This window comes from Falco rusticolus, chromosome 6, assembly GCF_015220075.1.
Source record: "Falco rusticolus isolate bFalRus1 chromosome 6, bFalRus1.pri, whole genome shotgun sequence".
Taxonomy (NCBI): domain Eukaryota; kingdom Metazoa; phylum Chordata; class Aves; order Falconiformes; family Falconidae; genus Falco; species Falco rusticolus.
The window spans coordinates 28968002-28989430 of NC_051192.1; the positions used below are offsets into that span (position 1 = coordinate 28968002).

The following is a 21429-nucleotide window of genomic DNA, read 5'->3' on the forward strand; positions in this document are numbered from 1 at the left end:
TCAGCCGCGCCCGCCGAGCCCCTCAGCCCCGCCCGGCCCCGCCCCGCCAAGCCCCGCCCCTCAGCCGCCCCACGCCCCGCCCCGCCGAGCCCCTCAGCCGCTCCGGCGCCGGCCGGGGTGCCGTCCCCCTGGAAGCCGCCAGCGCACCCACCGCGCCCGGGGGCGGCGCTGGCGTTGGAACGTCAAACGTCCGGGTGGGAACTGGGTTCCAGAGCAGCGCGGTGGCTCAGCTCCGCTCTCAGGGCAAGGGGGGCTCCAGTCCCGCAACACCTGCCCGCCCGCATCGCTGTCTCTGAAGGTGCAAACGCACTGAATCTCGTCACGCGCTTTTCGGTTTACTTCAACCGAAAAACTTTTTTTTTTTTTTTCCTTTCACGTCCTGCTCAGAGTAAACCGTTACTAAAAAAAAAATATAATTAAAAATTCGATACCAACATATCCTTGGAAAGAAAATATTCAGAGAAGTCACCCTGGAATACATACTCAGTAAGCAACAGCCCGTGTGCTCACGATGCCGGTGGCAGCGAGCACGGTGTCCCCGCAGAGGTGTCGGGGCACAGGCCGTGCCAGGTGGGACACCCGCCCCCAGCGCCGGAGAGCCTGCGGATGGACGGGAGGGACCCGCTCCCCGGGGATGGGTCACCCCCGGCAGCGGCTGAAGCCCTGCGCTCAGCGTGGCAGCGCGAATAAGGAGTCTTGAACCTCCAGTTAGCAGCTGTCAGGAGCAGAGCCAGAGGTAAGAGCTTTATCCACAAGCAAATTGTTGAGTAGAGGAAATAAAACAATTTGTCGGCCAAGTGAGTTCTAGCATCCTCAATAATAATACTTCTTTAAAAATGCCATTTGGACAACATTTCACCCTGGAAAGTTATTCAAAAAAGCACTTTCTTTTCAGTAAGTCCCATGTTGATGTTTTCTTATTCACACATGTACAGTTTCCATTCCAAAATCTTTAATATAACAAAATATCCTTATTATTGATAAAACATCAAAGCCATTCCTACCAACTGAAAAAAATTAAATTAAATTAATCTTCCCACATTCTATTTCAGAACAAAATTTCTATTTGCAAATGAGCCATTCCCTAAACAGAAGAACCCAGCTCCTCAAATCAAAGTCCTATACCGGCTTTCTCATGTCCTTCTAAAAATAACAAAAAGAAAGAGTATGTGCACACACACACCCCCCACACACACCCCCCCACACACCCCACACACCCCCTCACACCCCCCAAGTGGCTCTGCCCAGCTTCAAAATGTTGTGGGGGAGATGAAGACGCGCCGGCAGCCAAGACCTGCAGGGTGACACGGGGTTGTAGCCTGCCTGTAGCCCCTTTGCCTTCTTCCTGCTCCAAGCGAGCGGCATGGTGTCTGACAGAGCTCCTTGTCTCTGGAGACACAGCTGGGAAGGGTAGAAAGGGTCAGGACATCTGGGCTGGGCTGCTCAGCATCATTCGTTACAAGCAGCGTCCCAGAGGTGGCTGCGAGTTGCTAGTCCTGCTGTAACCCGCACATTCAGAGTCATTGCAGCTCCAGAGGCTGTCAGCGGAGCTGCCGGGAGGAAGCCTGCAGCTCACGTCAATAGCTCTGAGCGCTCACCAAAGAACTGCTCTGAAGGTTATGGGCAGCTGAAAGGCGTCTGCACAGTTAAAGCTACTGAAACCTTGAGAGAATTACGCCCTGGAGGAGAGGACTTGAAAAACTTGATGTCTGTAACAGGCTTCATTCTCTCTAAAGATACAGTGCACTGTGTGAGAGTGGCTTCAGAATGCGTCATTTAGCATTATTAACAATGAACGACATAAAACTCGAAAAGGTTAAATAGTGTTTACATCCAGAGCAGCCTCCCACTGCCCTCAACAAATGGCCATTTCACGCTTCACCTCGCTGTGGACAGCAATGTATTTGGGGACGTTTGTGCTGAGACTTTGCTATGACTCGGGAAGGTGATTCCTTTTCTGTGCTCTGGGGATGAAAATCTGTTTCAGGCTCATTTAATGTCCACGCGCCTGGTAACAGAAATAGTTGGATTGCTGGAATACTTACTGTTCCGGGCGGGGGAATGTGTGCAAATGCTCCCTTTAGCATCACAAACCCGTATTTTCAGCTTTTCCATACCCTCTGTATAGGATAGCACAATCCTTGTATATTCTACCTACATACGATCACTTGCTTCTTGCAGACAAGGCATTTAAAAGCATATGTAATACATCTTGGTACAGTGTCTCTTTTTTCTGCCAAGCCTAGCTAGCAAATCTGTTACATTGCCTCAGCTCCACTGTTGAATGTGCTTTACGCAGAACACCTGAGTAGCTGGAGAGGCAGATGTAGTATGTAGGACTCCTTTGAAATTCTGCCATATGTGATGACTTTCCTTAAAGATACCCTCTGTAGAGACCTTCACATCGCTGTCACCACACACTACTCCTTAGGACAACTTTCCACGAATGCCCTGCTGTACGTAGCTTTCAACCTAAAGGACATTTCTTAGAAACAGACTGGTTTATGGCAAAATCAGAGGTCATGGGGAAAGATTAGGAAATTAAGTAAGCAAACTCAATTTTAAATAACAATATGGCTTTAATCATTCCCTTTCATATATCTTCAAGGCATGATACGCTTAACACTTTTGAAAATGATAAATACAGGTATGACGGTCGAACCAAATTAACTTTTCTAACCGTCTGAGTGCTGAAAGTTGTTGTGCAATGTAAGCTTTGCTTCTCTCTTTTAGGGAGAGACTTCTTGCTGCATTGGCAGCCAAATTGCAGGAATTTTAACCTTATTGTACATAACTTCATATTCAGAACAGTATTTGTGATAACTGACGCATGAACAGCATTCATCATATATGTGCATAAACCTTCATTCTTCCAATCAGCTACAGAACTTGAGTAATTACTCAAACATGTAGTAAATTGCACCCTTGCCATTCAAATGACTTTAAAAATGTCTTCACAAGTATGTAGCACATATGTAGTCTTCATGTCACAGTAATTTCATTGCCTGTGTCCATTGTTGAAATGTGATTTGCAGCTATCTTGTTCAAAATACAAGTAGAAAAATCATATGGATAAGGGTTGGCAACATATAAATAGAGGTGATAGAAAAATAGATATATTGTACATAACTATAATACAATATGCATGTGTAACACCAAACCTACTGAATTTTATTTTGGCATGCTACAACATCCAGTTATTCCAGATCTAAATAGAAATATGGGGAAAGACTCAAGGAATTTAGTATGATTTCACAGTAACAAGGCACAGAAGTTAGAATAGCAAATATGGTCTAGGCTTTATGAACACAGAAAGGTATTTCTCATGGTTCTGGACTGGCAGCAGAGCTGTGCTGTTTAGAGTTAGAAAAAGCTCTGTGGTACCGCTGTCCTGACAGAAAATTTCCTCCTCTGAATGTGCCCTTTGCCTCTACAGAAGGCACAGCACAGCTGTACTGACAGAACTACAGAGCAGAGGCTCATCCAGTGCAGCTCATATTGGTTCATCCTTGTGCTATTTCTATGTATCAGAATGGTGCATTGTCATTTTCTTTTTGAAAATCAGATTTTTAAAATATGTATCAAAAAAACTAAAATTCCCAGGATGCGCTCGTGCTGATCCTAGTCATTGCATTATTTATGCTAATGAGAGTAATCCATTTGCATTTATCAGTTTTGACATTACACATTGACATGACATCCCCAACTAAGGGAACAAACATAGTGGCTCCCCTCCTCTCATGCATCAGAGGAGGTGGATGAGGTGAATCACTGTACTTCCCCTGAGTATGGGCAAAAAAAGTAGATTAACATGCTTATAACTGCAGAGCTCGAGAGAAATTCTTTAATTTTTAGATAGACCCATCTCTAGTTCATTATCATCCTGGTAAATACAAAGAACTTTAAATGTTACTGCAGCACTTGTCTGGAATAAGGTGGGCCATTTTGGGGAGTAAAAAAAAATTAATAAAAACATTCACTGATATCAGGTGAAAAGGATTACTTTTAGATGTTCAGGAGAAGGGAAAGCCTATCTTGAAAGTGGTGACTAAAGGACTGAGCTTGTTTATCCCAGCAAACAAAGGCTGGGAGAGGGTTCTGTTTGATCTGTAAAGCAGAGCCAGGTGAGAAGAGCTCCTTAAACATTTGAGCATAGAAGATGCAAAAACAGTGGGGCACACCCATATGGTACCACCTATGTGTCTGTGAGAAATAATAATTTCCTGATGCTTCTGCCTCACTCAGGGAAGTGAGATTGTGGAACAGGTTCCCACGGGTCGGTGTGAGGGGGCTGGGGAAGGAAGGGAGCTGCTGAAGGGGACTGCACCTCACAGTGCCTACAGGAGCAGGGGCTGGCCTCTGTCAGCCAGGAAAGCCTTTCAGATCTGGTAATGGATGACTGCTCAAGTACCAGAGGAGGAGGCATTTCATGTGGCCTGCTCTCCTTGGAGATGCCAAAAGGAAAGAGACCTGAAAGAGAAATGGCTCCCTGAGATGGCTTTTCATCTTTTGGTACTTTCATGCCGGCCAGTCAAATGCTGGAAAGTCTTTTCCTGACCATAGTCCGTGTAATATTTTTAGGAAGAACTTTCCCTTTTATTAGTGTCTGCCCAGGCACTTGGAAATGGCAGTTTCCATTCGCAGAGTTTTTCTCAGGTTTACACGAGTCTGAAATAGTAGCTCGGGGGCTGGAAGACTTTGAGTCCAAAGAAATCTGACTAACAGCAATGCTGCCTGCGCTCTTGGAGGAATATGTGTAAATCATTTTGAGAAAGGCAGATTTTGTGTTAGTTTCTTGCTTGAAAATGATGATATAGCACTTTGGAAGAAAAATGCAGCAGAGGATTCCATAATTGGATATTAAAACAACAATGATTTCCACTGCTGGCAGGTATTTGCCAAATGTAGTTGCATAGACAGGGATAAACACAATCCATGCTATAAAGTAAATTAGCATGCCAAAGGTGATGAATTTAGCTTCATTGTAGTTCTCTGGCAACTTCCTACCTTTAAAGGCAAATATGAAGCAAATGAAGGCTAGGGCAGCAATGTAGCCCAACATAATTGCAAAAGCCACAATAGACCCCTCATTGCACTCCAGAATTATTGCTCTCGGAATTGAGAAATTTTGCGTTACAAAAGGTGTCCTAAATACTAGCCAGAAGGTGCAAATGATAACTTGAATTCCAGTGCAGGTGACCACAGCGGGAATAGGTTTATACATGCATTTCAGGAAGTTTTGCAGCTTGGGATCAAAGCTGAAGGCTAGTAAAATTTTTAGTGACTTTATTAAAATACATGAAATGCAGAGTGCGAAACTTATCCCAAAGAGGGCTTGTCTAGTTTTACACTTGAATTCTGTGGGTTCATCTATGAAGAAGACAGTGCTTAAAAAAATTAAGAAGTGGCTGAAGAGAATAGTATAGCAGACAGTTAGACCTCCAGATGCCTTTACAACTGGCGTGTTCAAGTTTTTAGTAAATATTATACTAACTGACAAAACCAAAACAACCCCAAAAGAGGAGAGAAGGAGGAGGAAAATAGCAAACCAGTCAGTCCAGGCGAGGAAATGGATTGTCTTTCTGTAGCATGTGGTGCTATTGATGGGAGCCCAGTAGGTTTTGTTGTTACATCGGTAGCAGTAATCCATATCTGAAAGCAGAAAAAAAGGAAGATAACTTAGAAATCCGAAGTAAATAAACTTCGAAGTGGGTTACGGAGGCGTGAGATGCAGGAGCAATGTGGGAAGGGGTGCCGAGTTGATTAAGCAGGGCTGACGCTTCCGACTATTGCTGCTGCTGCCCAGGGGGAGGAGCTGCAGGGCTGCGGTCGCTGCGGTGCCATGCTGGCAGTGGTGCCAAAAGGACAAATGCCTGCCAGCTGTGAGCAGGGGCTGCCTGCAGCCAGGGCCTGGGAGGGGACAGGGAGAGTGACCAGGGTCCTAACACTGCCTTAGTCACTGCTGACCAGCGATACATGACCTGGCCAGAGCTCTGGAAAGGCAAACTTTAACTGAAACCTGAACAGTGACTTGGGAGTAACTAAATTTTTGCAGAAATTGAAACAACGTTGCTTTCATTTATCTATTTTGACAAGAAAAAAACCCAAACTTTCTCTTTACAGATAGCTTTTGAAATACAACAGCAAGAATAAACATTGCTTTATATTATGCTTTGAAAGGTTACTTTTGCTTTAAGATTCCTATCCTCTGATACAGAGAAATTTCACAATTATTTTAATTAGAAAGATAAGATTTAATTTCCTTCTGCTCTCAGGGTATTAAAAGTACATTGTACCACAACTTTCTTAATTCCATATTTCTCCTCCATATTTAATTTTACCTTTTAAAGAATTTTGCTCAAATCTGTAAATGAACAAGAGGTAAAGTACACATCTGATTTGATACTAGAAAATATTACTGTACAATTATATCAGACTTCGCAGTACTCCCTGGTAAGACAAAAATATGCTGGTAAGGAAAAATACATAACCCTTGAACTTTGTAGACTCATAGAATGGTTTGGGCTGGAAGGGACCTTCCAAGATCATCTAGTCCAACCCCATGGCCTGGCCAGGGACACCTTCCACTAGAGCAGGTTGCTCACAGCCCCATCCAGCCTGGCCTGGAACACTTCCAGGGATGGGGCATCAACAGCTTCTCTGGGCAGCCTGTGCCAGTGCCTGATCACCCTCACAGTGAAGAATTTCTTCCTTATTAGACTGGGTGTACTGCGGAAAGACAGGGAAGCAAGGCTCTATTTTAATGAAAGTCAGTCTGATAAATCATCCAGACTTTCCATCCTAACAAAGGATAATGCCAGTCATCTGGACAATCCAATTGCTTTAAGTTTTGTCTTCTAAAAAGCATTTAAACCTATTTTATAGGCCAAACACTAGCATTTGGGAAACTGAGCATAGACAAATATGTCCGTTTGTCCCATTCCAAAGATTTACCCAAGGTTGCAAGGCGCATTATACCCAAACAAAACAATCATATTGATGCCTAAATAAACCTTTATTTGGATCACAATTTCTTACCTGTTTGATTGCTGTAATGGTTTTCTGGGCAGTAAACACACTCATAGCAGCATGTGTGTGGACTCTCTGTAACCTTTTTCATCTGTCCTGGCCTGCAGTGCTGGGAGCATGTTGACTGAACCTTCTGCAGTGTGCAGAGGACAAAAGAAAAAAAAATCAGCTCAGGCACAACTAATTACTTAGAAACGTTAAAATAAACCTCCAGTAACTCTGTGATTTGCACTCTCTTGTATCTAACATATTTTAAGGGAATCTGAAAATGATGCTGAAAAAAGGCATTGTAGGCTCTATGTTCTTCTGTTTTCTCCACACATTCAATAAGTGACAGGATGGGGCATTATCTACCTGATAATTATATTTTTTGGCCCCAAATGCCAATCAGTGGAATCGTCTGTAGCTTTAAAATCCAGATCAAAGTGTCTCATCCAGCTTTGAACCTGGAATTTATACTGCTAATGATTAGCTCCAAAGAAAGCTCAGAAGCATCTGATGGATCTGATGGAGGATTCAAGTGGACTGCTTCACAAGTGAGATCTTGAAATGCCTTTCAGCTGCTCTGAGCCTGGGGGAGACACCTTGGTGGGTGCTCTGCACTGCAGCTCTGATATTCCTGACCCTCAACAGCTCATCCCTGAGTCAGGAAGCACCACTCTGGGGTGCATGATCAGGGCCTTGTCTCAAGGTCTGGGCTCCAGTCCTCATTCCAAAGACAATTTTTTGTAAAATGGAGAAGCAGTCCTAAGGGACACTGCTGTTTCTTCTTTCTTCAAGATGGCTTACAAGTAGGTAGAGACATTTGCTTGCCATCCTGGGCAGCGCCACAAAGGGGGACAAGATCTGAGGTTTTCTTCAGTCCTCAGCTGAGTCTGTGCGCTGAGACTCGAATCCAGCCCACCAGGTAAGCAGCCTCACCCTGCCCCATTAGTCATGAACACAGACTTCCACCCATGCACAGATAACATTATCCAGCTGTAGAGACACCCACTAGTCCTGTCAACACCAGTGCCGGGGCTCCAGGTGGTACCACCCACCTCAGACTCCTGTAGCTGTGCTGACTCCAGCTCTAACAGAAGCAAATAACAACAAAGCTTTTTTCTTTTTTTTTCTTTTTTTTTCTTTTTTTTTTTTTAATACAGATATGAGTCTTCATCTACAAAATAAATGGTGGTGGTACAAAAGAGAGGGAGCTTTTACAGACAGTCATTTTTTATTTTAAAACCCCTTTTCAAAATTCTGGAGTAGCATCCTTAGGACAGACATAATTTCTCATCTTAGGAAATCTCCTAGGAGCATTCTGGAGAAATAACTCTTTTTCAAATCACTGAGCCTGCTTACAGGCTGACAGGCTTCTCAGGGTGCATGAAAGTGTTTGAATATCCCCAGAGAGGGTTTTTTGCTCTGAAAGGAGAACATGAAACCACAGGAGAGATTTCTAGCTGACACATACTTCAGTTACAAATACTGTAGGGAGAAGAAAACATATGAAACAAACTTCACATGTTTTTTCACAAATTAAAAGTTACCTTTAAATCCAGAAATGCTTTTTTTTGGTCTTCATCCTCAAAGATAAAGCCACCTTTCTCTAGGTCATATTCTGCCATGGTGGTAATTTCCATGTGGCCATCAATTTCTTTCCAAAGAAGTACATCGTAGCTGGTGCTCATATCTCCGTTGGAGTCAAACTTGATTTCCTTATCATCATCAATGACTGTAACTTTTTTAAGTTCTTCAAGGAGCTGAGCATAAGTATAAGGAATGATAATATATATCAGTACCATATCAGTGCAATAAACTCAGTAGTTTTACATCTGTGTGATGATATCAAGTTAAAAAGACCTGTTGGTTTTTAGGAGTAAAAGAAACGTTAAAATTAAAAGTCATCTTTATAACTGTTTAGTTTGATGTCTGACACAGAATTACATTATTCAGACAGTCCTGTTGACCTTAAAAATCTATTAATAAAATATAATCTTTTCTTAACTCTATGCAATGAGTACAAATACTCATGTTAGTATTTTGTTCCAGCCTTGGAAATTCTGGTACGATGATGGGAAAGAAAAGATTTTTGCTTGCAAGAACTAATGGCATTTTGGAAGACTCCTTCTTGTAAAGAATGACTGTGAGTGATGCTCCTATTGTTACTTTACTGTCACCAGAGTCAATCTGGACAATACTTGCTCCACAGAAACCTCCCCCAGCCTGTCTGGAAATAGGTAACATTGTTTTCAGCTGTCACTCTGACTGATACTATGCATTGCAAGGTGAGACTCAGAACTGTTAAACGCCAGTTTGCTCAGGTGAAGTGATCAATGGCACAATGGCAATAAACAACAAGGCCGTATTTTATAGATCATAGGAAATATCAAAACAAGCATGCTTTGTTAAGGCAACTGTCCAGCTTCATATTGCAAGCCATTCTGTTCAACAGGGGGATATTTCTGTTTCCCTCATGACAAACAGCCAGATAAAAAGTTCTGTGTGAATCTAGAAAAGAACTGGTTAAGGTACATATAACCCACTCCCAGTTCATAGGGAGACCATAGAATGACTTTCATTTGCCGCTGTAGTTCTGAACTGAAGCAAAGGCTTTATGCTTTTGCAGGCCTCACAATTTTTGGCAACAGGGATTAATTAAGAAGAAAAAAACCCCAGGTTTTGGTGACAGGCTGAATTTAACTGCCCCTTAAAGCATGCTCTTGCATGGATCTGTTTGTGATATTTATAGCATCTAATGGACATGCTGATAAATCTGCTACTTAATAGGCTTTGGCAAGTATATATATGCATATAACGTCATTTTCTCATGTATAACATAGTTGTTTTGAGAGTTCATATATATATACTCACTGCATCTTTACCCATCTGTGAAGAATCAAAGTGTGCTTCTAACCAATATTGCATTTGAGTTGGATGTTGTATAGTTCTGTTGGACTGAATAGGGTTTTTTTATTGTATATATTCAGGCTAGTAATTTAATTTTTCTCTTCTCCACTTTACCAATTTCTCTAACAATATGGTAACAACAGAGCTTTCTGAATATATCTTGAGCTTCAAACAGAAGGAGCTAATAGTAACATTTTGATGTAACTGATAGCTACTTCAGCAAAGTCTGTAACACTGATTACCCTTGTTGCTTCTCTGTGTGTGGAGATGTGTGACATGGATTAGTTGCATCCTAAGCTTTGTATATGTATATCCATTTCTAGAGGCTTTAAATTTAGTGTACAGAAATTCTATTGTGAAAGCAATACAGGAGGTATAACTTTCAGTTTTCTTCACGAGTTCTTAGCCTCGTAACAGTAGTTTTAGTTTGGGTTGTTTGAGATTTAATTCAGTAATGATGTAAATGCAGCTCAATGAAGTTGCAGCCCCCTGTAAAGCAGTCCTGAATTTGTCCTATTCACATTTACAAATTCATGTAAGAGTCTGATTGTTACTGTTTCAGTATTTTTTCAAAGCCCCTACCTTGGTTTGACCTGCCCTGACCTAGGATAAGAGGTCAGAGCAAGTCAGAATGCTTCAGTGGTTGATTGACTTTTAAATTAACTTTTGTTTAGTCCTCTGAGTATAATTGTGTAAAAGTGAATACTCCTGAGCAAGTTCTTGGGTAAAAGGTCAGGTCAGGTTTACTTGTCTGATTTTTCCTCTTCTTTTCTACCTAGTAGAGTTTGATAACAAGTACCTCACTCATCTTAAAGGCTGTGTCTAATTTTCCTACCAGTCACTTCAGTAGAAATCAAGATCAGACAGAGGAACAGTCTGTTCCATTTTCACTTTCAAATAAAGATTACTTATAGAGAAAAATACCTGAATTCAGATGAAACAGAGACAATGGTGAGAGAGAAATTGGAAAATTGAAACTCTTTGGTGAACACTCCTATCCTGCTGTATCCCCATCTCTCAAGAACACTCATTGCTGTGTATTACAGTGGTTTGCAGCAACTGGACCGACTGCTAGTAGCTGAATAGCTGGTAAGTCAACTGTAGATTGACTATACATTTTATTCTATCTCACACGAGTAGCTCGCAAGGCATTCCAGCAAGAAGCCTACAGACTGGAGCCTTCACCCAAGTTAGTGCCTATGCTGTGTGCTCTTTGGAGGTGATGGGGCAAGTGTTACAGTAGCTAATGAAACCCAGCAGGTAAAGATCCCTTCTGCACCTGTGGAGTCATGTGTTTACAGCCATTGCTAATGTACCCATGAAGGAGGAGATGGTGCATATGCAGTTATTCACCATCAGCTAGTTGTCTGTACATGAAGTGCAATAATCATTCTCTACCTACAGCAGAATATAGCCACAGCTCAGCACCAGGAGCCTCTGCACCTACATGGGCCAAAAACAGGGAGAAAAACCTGGAATCTAGTCCTTATCACTGCAGCAGTTAGATACTGCTGCTCTAGCACATAGTCTGTTATTTCAGCCAGTGAAGAAAAGAAGGAACAGGAAGAAAAAATAATTTAGTAAAAGGACCAAGCTAGTGAATCCAGGGATGTGGGAGCAAAAATGAGATGAAAGTTATGCAGAGAATAAGACCTGAAAGAATTAACGTCATACCTCCCATGGAGTGAAGGCAGAGGGATCCTTGCAGTTTCTGTCTTTGCATTGCCCTTTAATGGCGTGAGCAATGGCATAGACTGCAAGTATAGTACTATGGATAAATCCCGATTCAACGTTAGCATTCAAAAAATCATCTCTCCAGATCTGATGTTTATTCTCAACATTTTGCAATAGATCATCCTGGGACTGGTTTGAAATGCATGTTTGAAAATCATGATATTCCAGGTGTGCACAGAGTGACAAAAGTGTAGTATATTCATGTAAAAACTTGTTGTTGTCAGTGGGCTTTTCATGAAGGTTTCTTAGAAAGTCTTGGAATGTGGAGACATTGCCACTTTTAAATCCAAATCCCACAATGGTTCCCAGTTGTCTGATGTTGGGAATTGTACTGATTTTGACTGCAGCCGACCAGTTATCACTTGCGATCCAGATTTTATTTACATTTCTCTCAACTGCCTTCTTAAATAGTTTGAGCACGTGGAACTGTCTCATAAAGACAACAATAACATTTACTCTGGTTTCCTTGACAATCTTCTCAATTGCACGATCAACTTTGGTGTGAAAGGTGTTGTCAGAGAGATAGGCAGGTAGCATTTCTTTAAAAGCTATGCAGACATTGTTTGCCATGGCCTGGACTCCAAAGCTCTCCAGAGCAAACCGCCCGTTGTCATCATCAGTGGCTATTATTCCAATCCAATTCCACCCAGACTCACAGATCAAGTGTGCCATTGCTCTTGTCTGATGAAAATCACTGGGGATAGTCCTGAAGAAAGAAGGAAACCGGATTTTGTCACTGAGGATTTCAGCTGATGATGCAGGACTGACCTAGGAAGAGCGAACAATTCAGTTATGGAGGCAATCTCCTCCAAAGGACACCGAGAGATCCAAAGCTGCCATGATTGCTCTTTCATCCAGCCTGATGCAGTCTCCCTCCTCCTGTGAGTGAGTGTCAGCAAGGTGCAGCCAAATGGGGCAGGTTGCCTCACCCTGCTCTTAGGATGCAGACTCATGCCCATTACCAGTTCCACGATTTTCATCCTGATCCACATAATTACTTCAGTGAAGGCAGAGAATAAAACCCTTCAAAATGGATATGACAATCATGCTGGTAAGGTTTTTTACTCTGTTCAGATACCATCAACATGCTATTCAAAACAATATTTAAAGCATTGGAAACATTAACCATTGTTTGAGTTATTATTCAAGTTGCTAGTACCCTTACATTTTGCAGTATTTTAATATCACTGAATATGTTAGTATGGTTCACCTGTATATATATATTCTCTCTCCAAGATTTAATTATTATATTTTAAAGGGATCACTAAGCCTGTTAGAACCTCCCAGAAAAACAAGCAGTAACCAATACTACAGAATACTATAATTCTTTCATATAAAAGATGTATTACCTTTTCCTTGTGAATGTAGCTAGAAAAACATAAATGGAACATTGCTATTTAAATTTCTCTAGTTTTAATCCTTTTCTATTTGTTTGTAGGAACTTTTTCCCCTACACTTATATTTCCTACATTGCTTGACAGTTCTTAAAAAAAACAAATCTAAGGTTTCCAAAATGAGTCAGGTCTCTGAAGGGGATACCAAATATCTGATATCAGAAGATTACAGACACTATGGATGAGAAAAATCTGCTGGGTCATCTTTTCCATCTCTGTGCCCCAATGCAGATTTGTTTCACCAATTGCCTTTTGGTTATGTTCAGGTGTGGCATTTTAATTTTCATACATACTCCTCTGCTAGAGCTGGAGGTCATAATTACTTCCTACCACTGCAGAGGACAAGATTCCATTAGAAGTTCTGTTTAGTTTGGATTTTCTTTCTTTTCCACGTGTTTGGTTACTATGTTGCTGTGTTGAAGGGAGGTAGTTTATGTCAAATGGCCAAACCCATCCTGCAACACAGGATGCTGTGGAAGCGGATCTCCTTTTCCCTCGTTGGTCCTGGCCTTGACCCAAACTCCGTTACAGTAGTGAAAGCAGAAAAGTAAGGACTGGCCTAAGTGCAAGTGCGGGACTGTACGAGTCCTAGAGAGGTCAGAAATAGAGAAGGATGTTTTGGGAAGGAGCAGCATGGATCTAGAGAGTTGTATATTTTCTCTTCTATAAAGAGTAACATGAGTAAAACTGCACTTTACAGCAATATTCCTCACTTCCCTGTCCAGAATTACCACAGATTCCAACATCTCATCTCTCTTAGGCGAGAGAGAATTTCCAGATTTCTGGCCAAATTTTATTTAGACTTTTTTTTTTTTTTTTTTTTTTTTTTTTTTTTAAGCTCGACACCAGGTATTGCCATATTCATCACCAGCCAGACTAGAGGCAGTGGGTGTAACTTTGTTGCCTGAACAGAATCCTTGAATGTCATCCAAAGAACACTGGAGTAACTGGCACAGCCTTGCAGGACTGAATAATGGTGCTGCCAGGCTGACAAGAGCCCAGCATCATCCTGAAATAGCACTTGGAGGCATGTGCCTTGGGCATATGAAGTAGCTCTTATTGCCTTTGTTTAGGCAAATGAATTAAGCCCTCCATTTGAAGCTGAATCCCACCCCTCCCGATGTCCTTAGGTTGAGCCAAATCCTGCCCTGTAGCAAACGTGTGGCTTTCACAGTCCCTATGATCAGAGCCACACCTTGATTCCAACCTTGGTAAATTTGACCTTCTGTCCAAAACGACGTAATTGCCTCACACCTACCTGTGGGATTAGTTGCAAAGCCAACAGCCTTGAAACTGCCATCGACACCTCTGAGTAGGTGGCTCCAATGACTGCCTTAATTCTTGGGATGTAGTCTGAGTAGTTACACTTGAACTCCACAACATCCTCAGAAGAATTGAATTTAGACAGAAACCTCAGAGCAGATGCCATGGCTTTAGTGACTTCTGCACATGTGTCATAGATTTCGTAGCCCAGAGTTACTCCAGATAACAGTGTTGAGTTGTTGATCATTTCAATAGCATGTATCATTGCAAGTGTCTGAAGAAAAATTTGAATTTCAAAGCTGTCAGGAAACACAGAAGTTTTACTTTAGAAAGACATTTGTGGGAACAAGGCTGAAGCAAAGTCCATTTTGAGGATATCCCTCAGAAATTGACAACTACTGAAAAGAAGTGATGGATAGTATGTTTTGAGTGATTAACTTAAGAAAAATAAACGCAAAACTTAAAATATACCTGAATGAAAGTTGGTTTATTGGTTTTTGGGTTTTTTTTTCCTGAAAAAAAGCAGCTACTAAAGAATTAATTCTCATGTTAGATGAAAATTTGCCAGTAATATCTTCAGGAAGCATCTGTCAAAGCCAGTGAAGCTATTGCAATTTACTTCACCTGCCCAGTAAGCTTTTTTAAAAATGTATTTATTTTCACCAAAACATGTAACAAATCAAAGAAAGGACTAAATATTTCACAATAGAAGAAAATATTTCAGAGGTTGAGGTCTTATAGTGTTCCTAAAGTCTTCTCTAAACCTGATGAAGTTAATACAGTTATTCCCCTTATCTCCAGTGGATATTATAACAAATGCTTAATGAGAATTGTGCTAGCACAAAATGTCTGCAATACAAAAAACCCCCCTCTCAGGCAAGGTTCTCTACAGTTTACAAATCTTGCAAACTAAATTAAATTTCAAATCGACCTTGGACAATTTATGACTCCATAGAAAAATACTGGAAGACTGGCAAAATGATCGACTTCATCATTTTGAAATTAATCGAAATGGATACCTGAATGTCCAGGTCACTATTAGATTCAGATGTAGGATTAAGTTGCATGCAAAATTCAAATAAAATTTGAGGATTTGTACCTGTATTATAATTAAACAAAATGCATATTTGGAATTCCTGGGCTTAGGAAGGCTTTATTATATACTTAAAATGAAGTCCTTCACCAGGTTTCCTTTGCATTCTTTCCAGAAAAATGGATGTTTCAAGCACAGTAGGATTTGAAGACAGCAAAACAAATATTCTGATGCACAGTCTGAACCTGAATCCATATGTGACATGGTGTTCATGTATAGTCTATCCTATAGCATAATGCCACAATTATAATACAAAGTGTAATAACTACATAATTAAAGTAATTAAAATAGTAACTACAATCTAGTCAGCAAGGTACTATCATAAGTTGCAGCTGAGCTGCCTTGTGAGGCGGGGGACATATTTTAGTATGCGCTTAGGTGAAATGGAACAGTCTGCCTGTGTTCAAATCAAAAGTAGATGCAACTTCATAAATAACGAACAACTGCACAGCAGAGTGCTTCAGACATATAGCAACAAATTAGCATTTACATGGAAATTAAATGATTGTTCAGCACAAACCTCCAGGGCTAGTTGATTACACATTAAGATTGAAATAGGATCCAATGCTCATTCCCTTCCTCAGGCAGCCACAGTATTTTTTATAACTGCAACTTTGCCATACTTTATCATCCTGTACTAATTTGCACACAATTTATGTGACGTCCAAGTTCTTTTAAAAGACCAGGAAATTCAAGAGAACCAGCTTTTGTTGATAATGTAAGAGGTACATGCCTGATCTCAGTGACCTTTGTTATATGTATAATTTCCAGTTTTACTTACCCAGCGCAGTTCTGAATTACTGGCTTGATGGGATATTCTTCTGGATGCAGCATTTCGCTATGAACTGCAAACAAGCCTCCAATAACAATGTCCCCCGGAGAACTGGCGCCCACAAAGTCGTCAGTACTCTGGCAAGAGAAAGTGCTATCAGTGCCGACCACAAAGCAGAGGATCAAAAAGCTAACAAATGCCATGTTTCTGTTTCACTTGCTCACTACCAGCTTCAGGGCAATTAAGCTGCAGGGCTGACGAGGCTCCTATGTCATCTGTAAAAAGCAGCAAAGGGAAAAGGCTGCGCTCGTAAGTTAGTCACACCTCATAAGGTGCTTGTATTTGCTCCACTGGCTGAGGCTATTTTATTGAAGCTACTACAGCAATGCTGTCACACAAAAAGTGATGGTGCAGGTGTGTGAGAGTGAAGAGGGAGGGAGAAAGATAAATGAGTTTAAGAGGAAATGTTGGACATAAAATCTGTTTTGCTGTGTTCAAAGTTTATTATGCCTTATCTGAAACACATGGCAAATATTTTGGTATAAATTTGGGCTTGTCTTGAATACCTTCCAACTGAGTGCAGGGTGTGAAGAAGCAACTGCATAATGTGGTGGTTATATTGCTTTGACCATATTTTAAGGGGCTAGTCCAAAGAATACTGAGAAAAGACCCCCCCTGCCACAGTGTGCTTTAGATCAGACCCTGATGCAGGAAAACCCAACCCAAAACTATTGAAAGACTGCTTTTCTCTCAACACTTTTCTTATAAGTTTTAAAATCTGTGTATGAAAGTGGTTAGGATAAGCTAATAATCACGGTTCTGATGCACACACAGCTCCTAGGGACTTCTGCGAGCTTTGGGTCAGGTTCTGTATTTACAAGCCTGGCCATGTCTGCTGCTGGTTAACCTGATAAAGACGGACCAGTGGGGAAACGTGATATTAATGCTAGGTTTTTTTTTTTACTCTTTCCTCTCTCTGACTGAGGACACCAGCATACAAGCAGCTCCTGTGCTGCGGGAGGACAGGGAAGAAGCTGTTCTCGGTGCCATCATTCCCCTCAGGTTTGCAGGAACTGGATGCTGAACCAGAAGGGAACCAGGGGAAAAGAGAAGCAGAGACTGGACTCTCAGCTTTCATAAACTCCAACCATAAACTTGAAGGTGAACCTCTTTTGGATGGAAACATGGCCGATGCTACTAGACAATACCAATTTACGTAAGAGATACAGATTTGACAATAATCCCTTTCTGTTCTTGATGTTGCCTTCTTTATATATTTTCTTGTAATGGCTTCTTCAAATTTTTCTTCTTTTGGTAATATGCCAAAACACTCTTAAAATAATGGGCTCAGTCATAATGTTTATTGTCTATGAGTGTATTATAAAAAATGCTGGGTTTTACACAGAAAATTTGAATCAAGGATTTTTTTCTGGCAAGCAAGAAAGAGAAATGGGTTCTCTGTTACATATTCTTTCTGATAAGCATAATGCATATTATATAAATTATCTGAATTATTATATTTTGCTTTTTCTCACTAGTCTCTTCATAGTCAGAGTATCCATTTACAACAGAGATATTTCTTGCAAATGCAAATGCAACAGACGTATTACTTGCAAATTTTAATCACTAGTTAAGTTACCATTCAGCCTTTTCTTTGTTATAATATAACAGCTTGTGTATCTTTCATCTGCCTTCTTTCTTTCCATGTGGCATTCTCACTGCTGCGTCAGGGCATATAGTAAACAGCTGCCTGCAGTTTCTTTCATGTATCTGATCACATGCATTTCTGAGCACATGATAATATCCATTTATTCTGCTTCTGCACTGACTTGTGCAAATTCCAGTTACTTCAAAGGTTTTCCTCCTGACTTATAGCAGCGTAACTGTAGTCAGACTTTGGCTCTGAGTTAGGAGACACTCAGTTGCAAATATTCATGTAGTCATTCCTTACCATCCATGTAATGCACCCCAAAGCCTAGTTCCACATACTCTGGTGTTTCCTTTATGCAGACTTTGCATATAGTTTTGTGTACAAAGCTTGTGTATACTTAGATATAGTTAAAGCATAAGACTGGAGCTAGTAATTTCCTCAAGCAAGCCACAAGAAATATTCAGCCATATGCCTTTAGTACAAAAAGTAACTTTTAAAGACCTGATACTAAGTATTGCATTAAGGACTCAATGGAAATACAGCACTGATAATTTCAAATTTCAAATTTGTTATATTTACAATTTAGAAGCAGAAAAGAAACTTTACTCTGGCCAGTCTCTAAAAAACTATCAATTTCTATAGAACATTTTACCTACAAACAAAAATCCTTACTTGGTCTCTCTCGAAAGTGGAAGTTGACAAAATAAACATCACATATAATTGGTGCATAATTTCATGTTATTTATAAAAACACCATGAAATGAGGCATGCTTCAGATTCAATGACATAGTTTATGTCACAGTGTAGAGTATTTTCACAGGGAAAGGTTTTTATTGTTATCATTGGTTTTCAAGACCAATGTATCTCATAAATGCTGCTAGTGACGAGAAGTACTTAGAAGCATTACTGAGATAGCTCAGCCTCATCTAGTACTGCAGAATTAACTGGAACTGTTTGCAAATATCCTTTTTAATTGACACTTAAATACCAATGAAAATAAGTGTATAGTACGAAATGTTCTTTGCCTAAAATTTAGTGACGTATTATTGTAGCATCACTGGATTTTCACAGTTGTCTGCATAGGACTATTTCCTGGCAGGTAGAATCAAGTATAATGATTCAGAAGAATTCTTGAAGTACCATCATCTGTAGAAAGCAGCCTTTAATGGACGGTGCAAAAGCAGAAAACAGGACCTACCAAACCTGAGTTACTCTGAGAGCCATAGATAAATTCTAAGAGGCTTTGGAGGATCTGGCTGGAGACAAAGGTACTCTGTTAGTATCTCTGTATGCCCCAAAGGTACTTGCTGCCATGCCAAAATGGCTACTTCTTCCACCTGTTCTTTAGCTTCCCTTCAAGAAGGACTGAAATAGGTGGGTTTTGGAAGATGGCCCTGTCAAGCTCAGCACTAATCCTGCAGGTGACTTCTTGTAAATTTACAGTTAATAAATTTTTTGCAACAGTGCCATACCTATTGAAGGGATCCATAATCAAAGACGTGCAAGAGAAGCTGGGGGACTTGAGTATGAGACCAACTGAGTGTACCCTCAAAGCAGTGGACACCTGTAAATGGACCATCTGCCTCTCCCATCTTCACAGCTTCTAGACATGGACAAGTTATGGCTTTTGTGCAGAAGGAAGTTCTGTAACTGTCAGTAACTTGGTCAAGCAAAGAGAGACTATACCATGCAGGAAACAAACACCAAGATTTTGGCTGAACTTCTTTGTCCTAGCTGCTGTTTTTCATGGAGAAGTTAATGAGTTAGATTCCAACAGGAATATCTTTTCTCTGAAGCCCATTCAGTCAGATACTGTTAAAGGAGAAAGACGTTTTTCATCGCTTTCTCTTTTAAACTGATCTTAATTGTGCTGTTTTCAAACCAACATACAGCAGAGAGCTAAATACTCTGCTAGGCATATGCAAAAGTTAAGGAAAGAAAGAAGAAATTTGGTTATTCAAAAGATTGGGATAACCCCTCCTCAGGCTGGACCTACTATGATCCAAGGGAGATTGCCCTGTCTGGAGAACTCAGCAGCATTTAAATAAAATCCCATCATGTGCGGGGAAGCTGATGTTTGTGTAAGTTAGGAGTGACTGCCCCTTCTCAAATTATTCTTGGGGAAGACATGAGCCACAAAGAAAGGAAGATGACCCAGAATTTTGAACTGAGTGGTTTGTTCCCACTTCTACCACTGTTTTCTTGTGCCTGCACAGATTTCTGCCATGACTTCCCAACCCTAGTCAGGGACTCATAGCCAGGATTCTGAAAGGTGCTCTCTCTCAAATTAAGTAGGCCAAAATGCCTTAAAACTCTAGATTTAACCTTCTTCTGATTCAAATCTGTGAAGCAGAGAACAATATTGCCTTTCCATTCAGATCACAAGCTCTTTAGAATAATTACTGTCCTTCACTTATGGTGACCCCCCAGATTATATAAGGTATTTTGATACAAGCAATAATAACATAACAAACAGGCAAGATAAAACAAGCTGAACTAAGCCAAGTAAGAGTGCAAATCAGTGCTGCAATAAAGGAACATACCTCTATTTAAAAGAGTATTACTTTTCATTTAACTCTGAGCCTGGAAATATTGTAAATGCTGTGGTTGCAGAAGCTGTAACCCACCAGGAAGCTGTTCAGTCAAATTGCCTCTGTCTGCTGCCATCTCCTTTCTACTCAAAAGCTGATGTGGTATGCAATTGCTTTGGCCAGCAAGCCACTTCTCAGTTTGTTTTGGGGCAGCAAGAAGCATGCTTGGAAGGCTTCCATGCAGCCCAGCTGCTCACTCATGGTCTTACTGAATCCCATGAGAGCTGCTGAGCCTCACAACCGAGGCTGAAAGGCCAGCTGACGGCTACTCTACTGAAATGAAAACCAGAGAGTCAATGTGAAGCTGTATATATATTGACTATAAGAATAATTTGAGAACATTTAAAAAAATAGAAATACCAAGGACAAAATGTGTGGAACTGCTCTCTAAAAACACCACTAAAAAGCCTGTGCAATTGGAAGCAACCACTGCTGCTAGCAGGGAAGCCATTACAAATGAGTACACCAACACCTTCCAGGCCAGGAAGAAGGAGCTGTCCCTTGCGAAATCATTGTATTTTCCATGCAACCAGTTTATGGAGCCATTTCCTTTCAATATGACAGACTACATCTATACTAATAAAGACAGTAGACAGTGTTAAGGTCAAAACATTAAGAAGAGTAAATATTGGTTAGGATTGCCAGCTTTCTAGGCCAAAAGAGGCACTATATTTAACCCAATGATTTTAGATTACAGAGTTTCTCTTAAGGAAGTTTAAACAACTGAGAAGAAGAAAAAAAAAAAAAGCAGCAGCTATTGCATTACTTAATTTTAATTATCTTTTTTAAAATTCTTCTATTTACTGGCCCCCTACACAGCTTAATATTAAATATCAAAATTAAAGAATGGCAAGGAGGACAGCCATTACTTTGATTTGTGGTCTGTTATAAAAAAAAAACCTTAAAAATTAAAAACACATCAACAGTGCAATGGAATTTGGATGGAAGCCAAGTGGTCACATTAATTCCTGAGAAACAAACTAAGTTAATTTTCAAGTTCATTGGGTTTG

At 40.7% G+C, this 21429-nt stretch overlaps 1 protein-coding gene across 1 annotated transcript; it reads right to left on the reverse strand.

Annotated features, from left to right (window-relative positions):
• Window positions 1–4531: 4531 nt before the first annotated feature.
• Window positions 4532–16380, reverse strand: GPRC6A (G protein-coupled receptor class C group 6 member A). Its single transcript, XM_037393121.1, has 6 exons — window positions 16187–16380; window positions 14308–14611; window positions 11596–12423; window positions 8562–8774; window positions 7039–7162; window positions 4532–5652 (listed from the first exon to the last, which is right to left on the reverse strand). The coding sequence occupies exons 1-6, from the start codon at window positions 16378–16380 to the stop codon at window positions 4532–4534; spliced, it is 2784 nt and encodes a 927-aa protein (XP_037249018.1).
• Between the last annotated feature and the right edge of the window lie 5049 nt (window positions 16381–21429).

What these genes read in the sequence shown, in the direction of transcription:
- GPRC6A (XM_037393121.1), bottom strand. Translation starts at nt 16,380, where the DNA reads ATGGCATTTGTTAGCTTTTTGATCCTCTGCTTTGTGGTCGGCACTGAT. An exon ending in GTAATTCAGAACTGCGCTGG is followed by an intron (nt 14,612 to 16,186) that starts GTAAGTAAAACT and finishes GTTTCCTGACAG; the next exon opens with CTTTGAAATTCAAATTTTTC. An exon ending in CCATTACAGCAATCAAACAG is followed by an intron (nt 5,653 to 7,038) that starts GTAAGAAATTGT and finishes TTCTGCTTTCAG; the next exon opens with ATATGGATTACTGCTACCGA.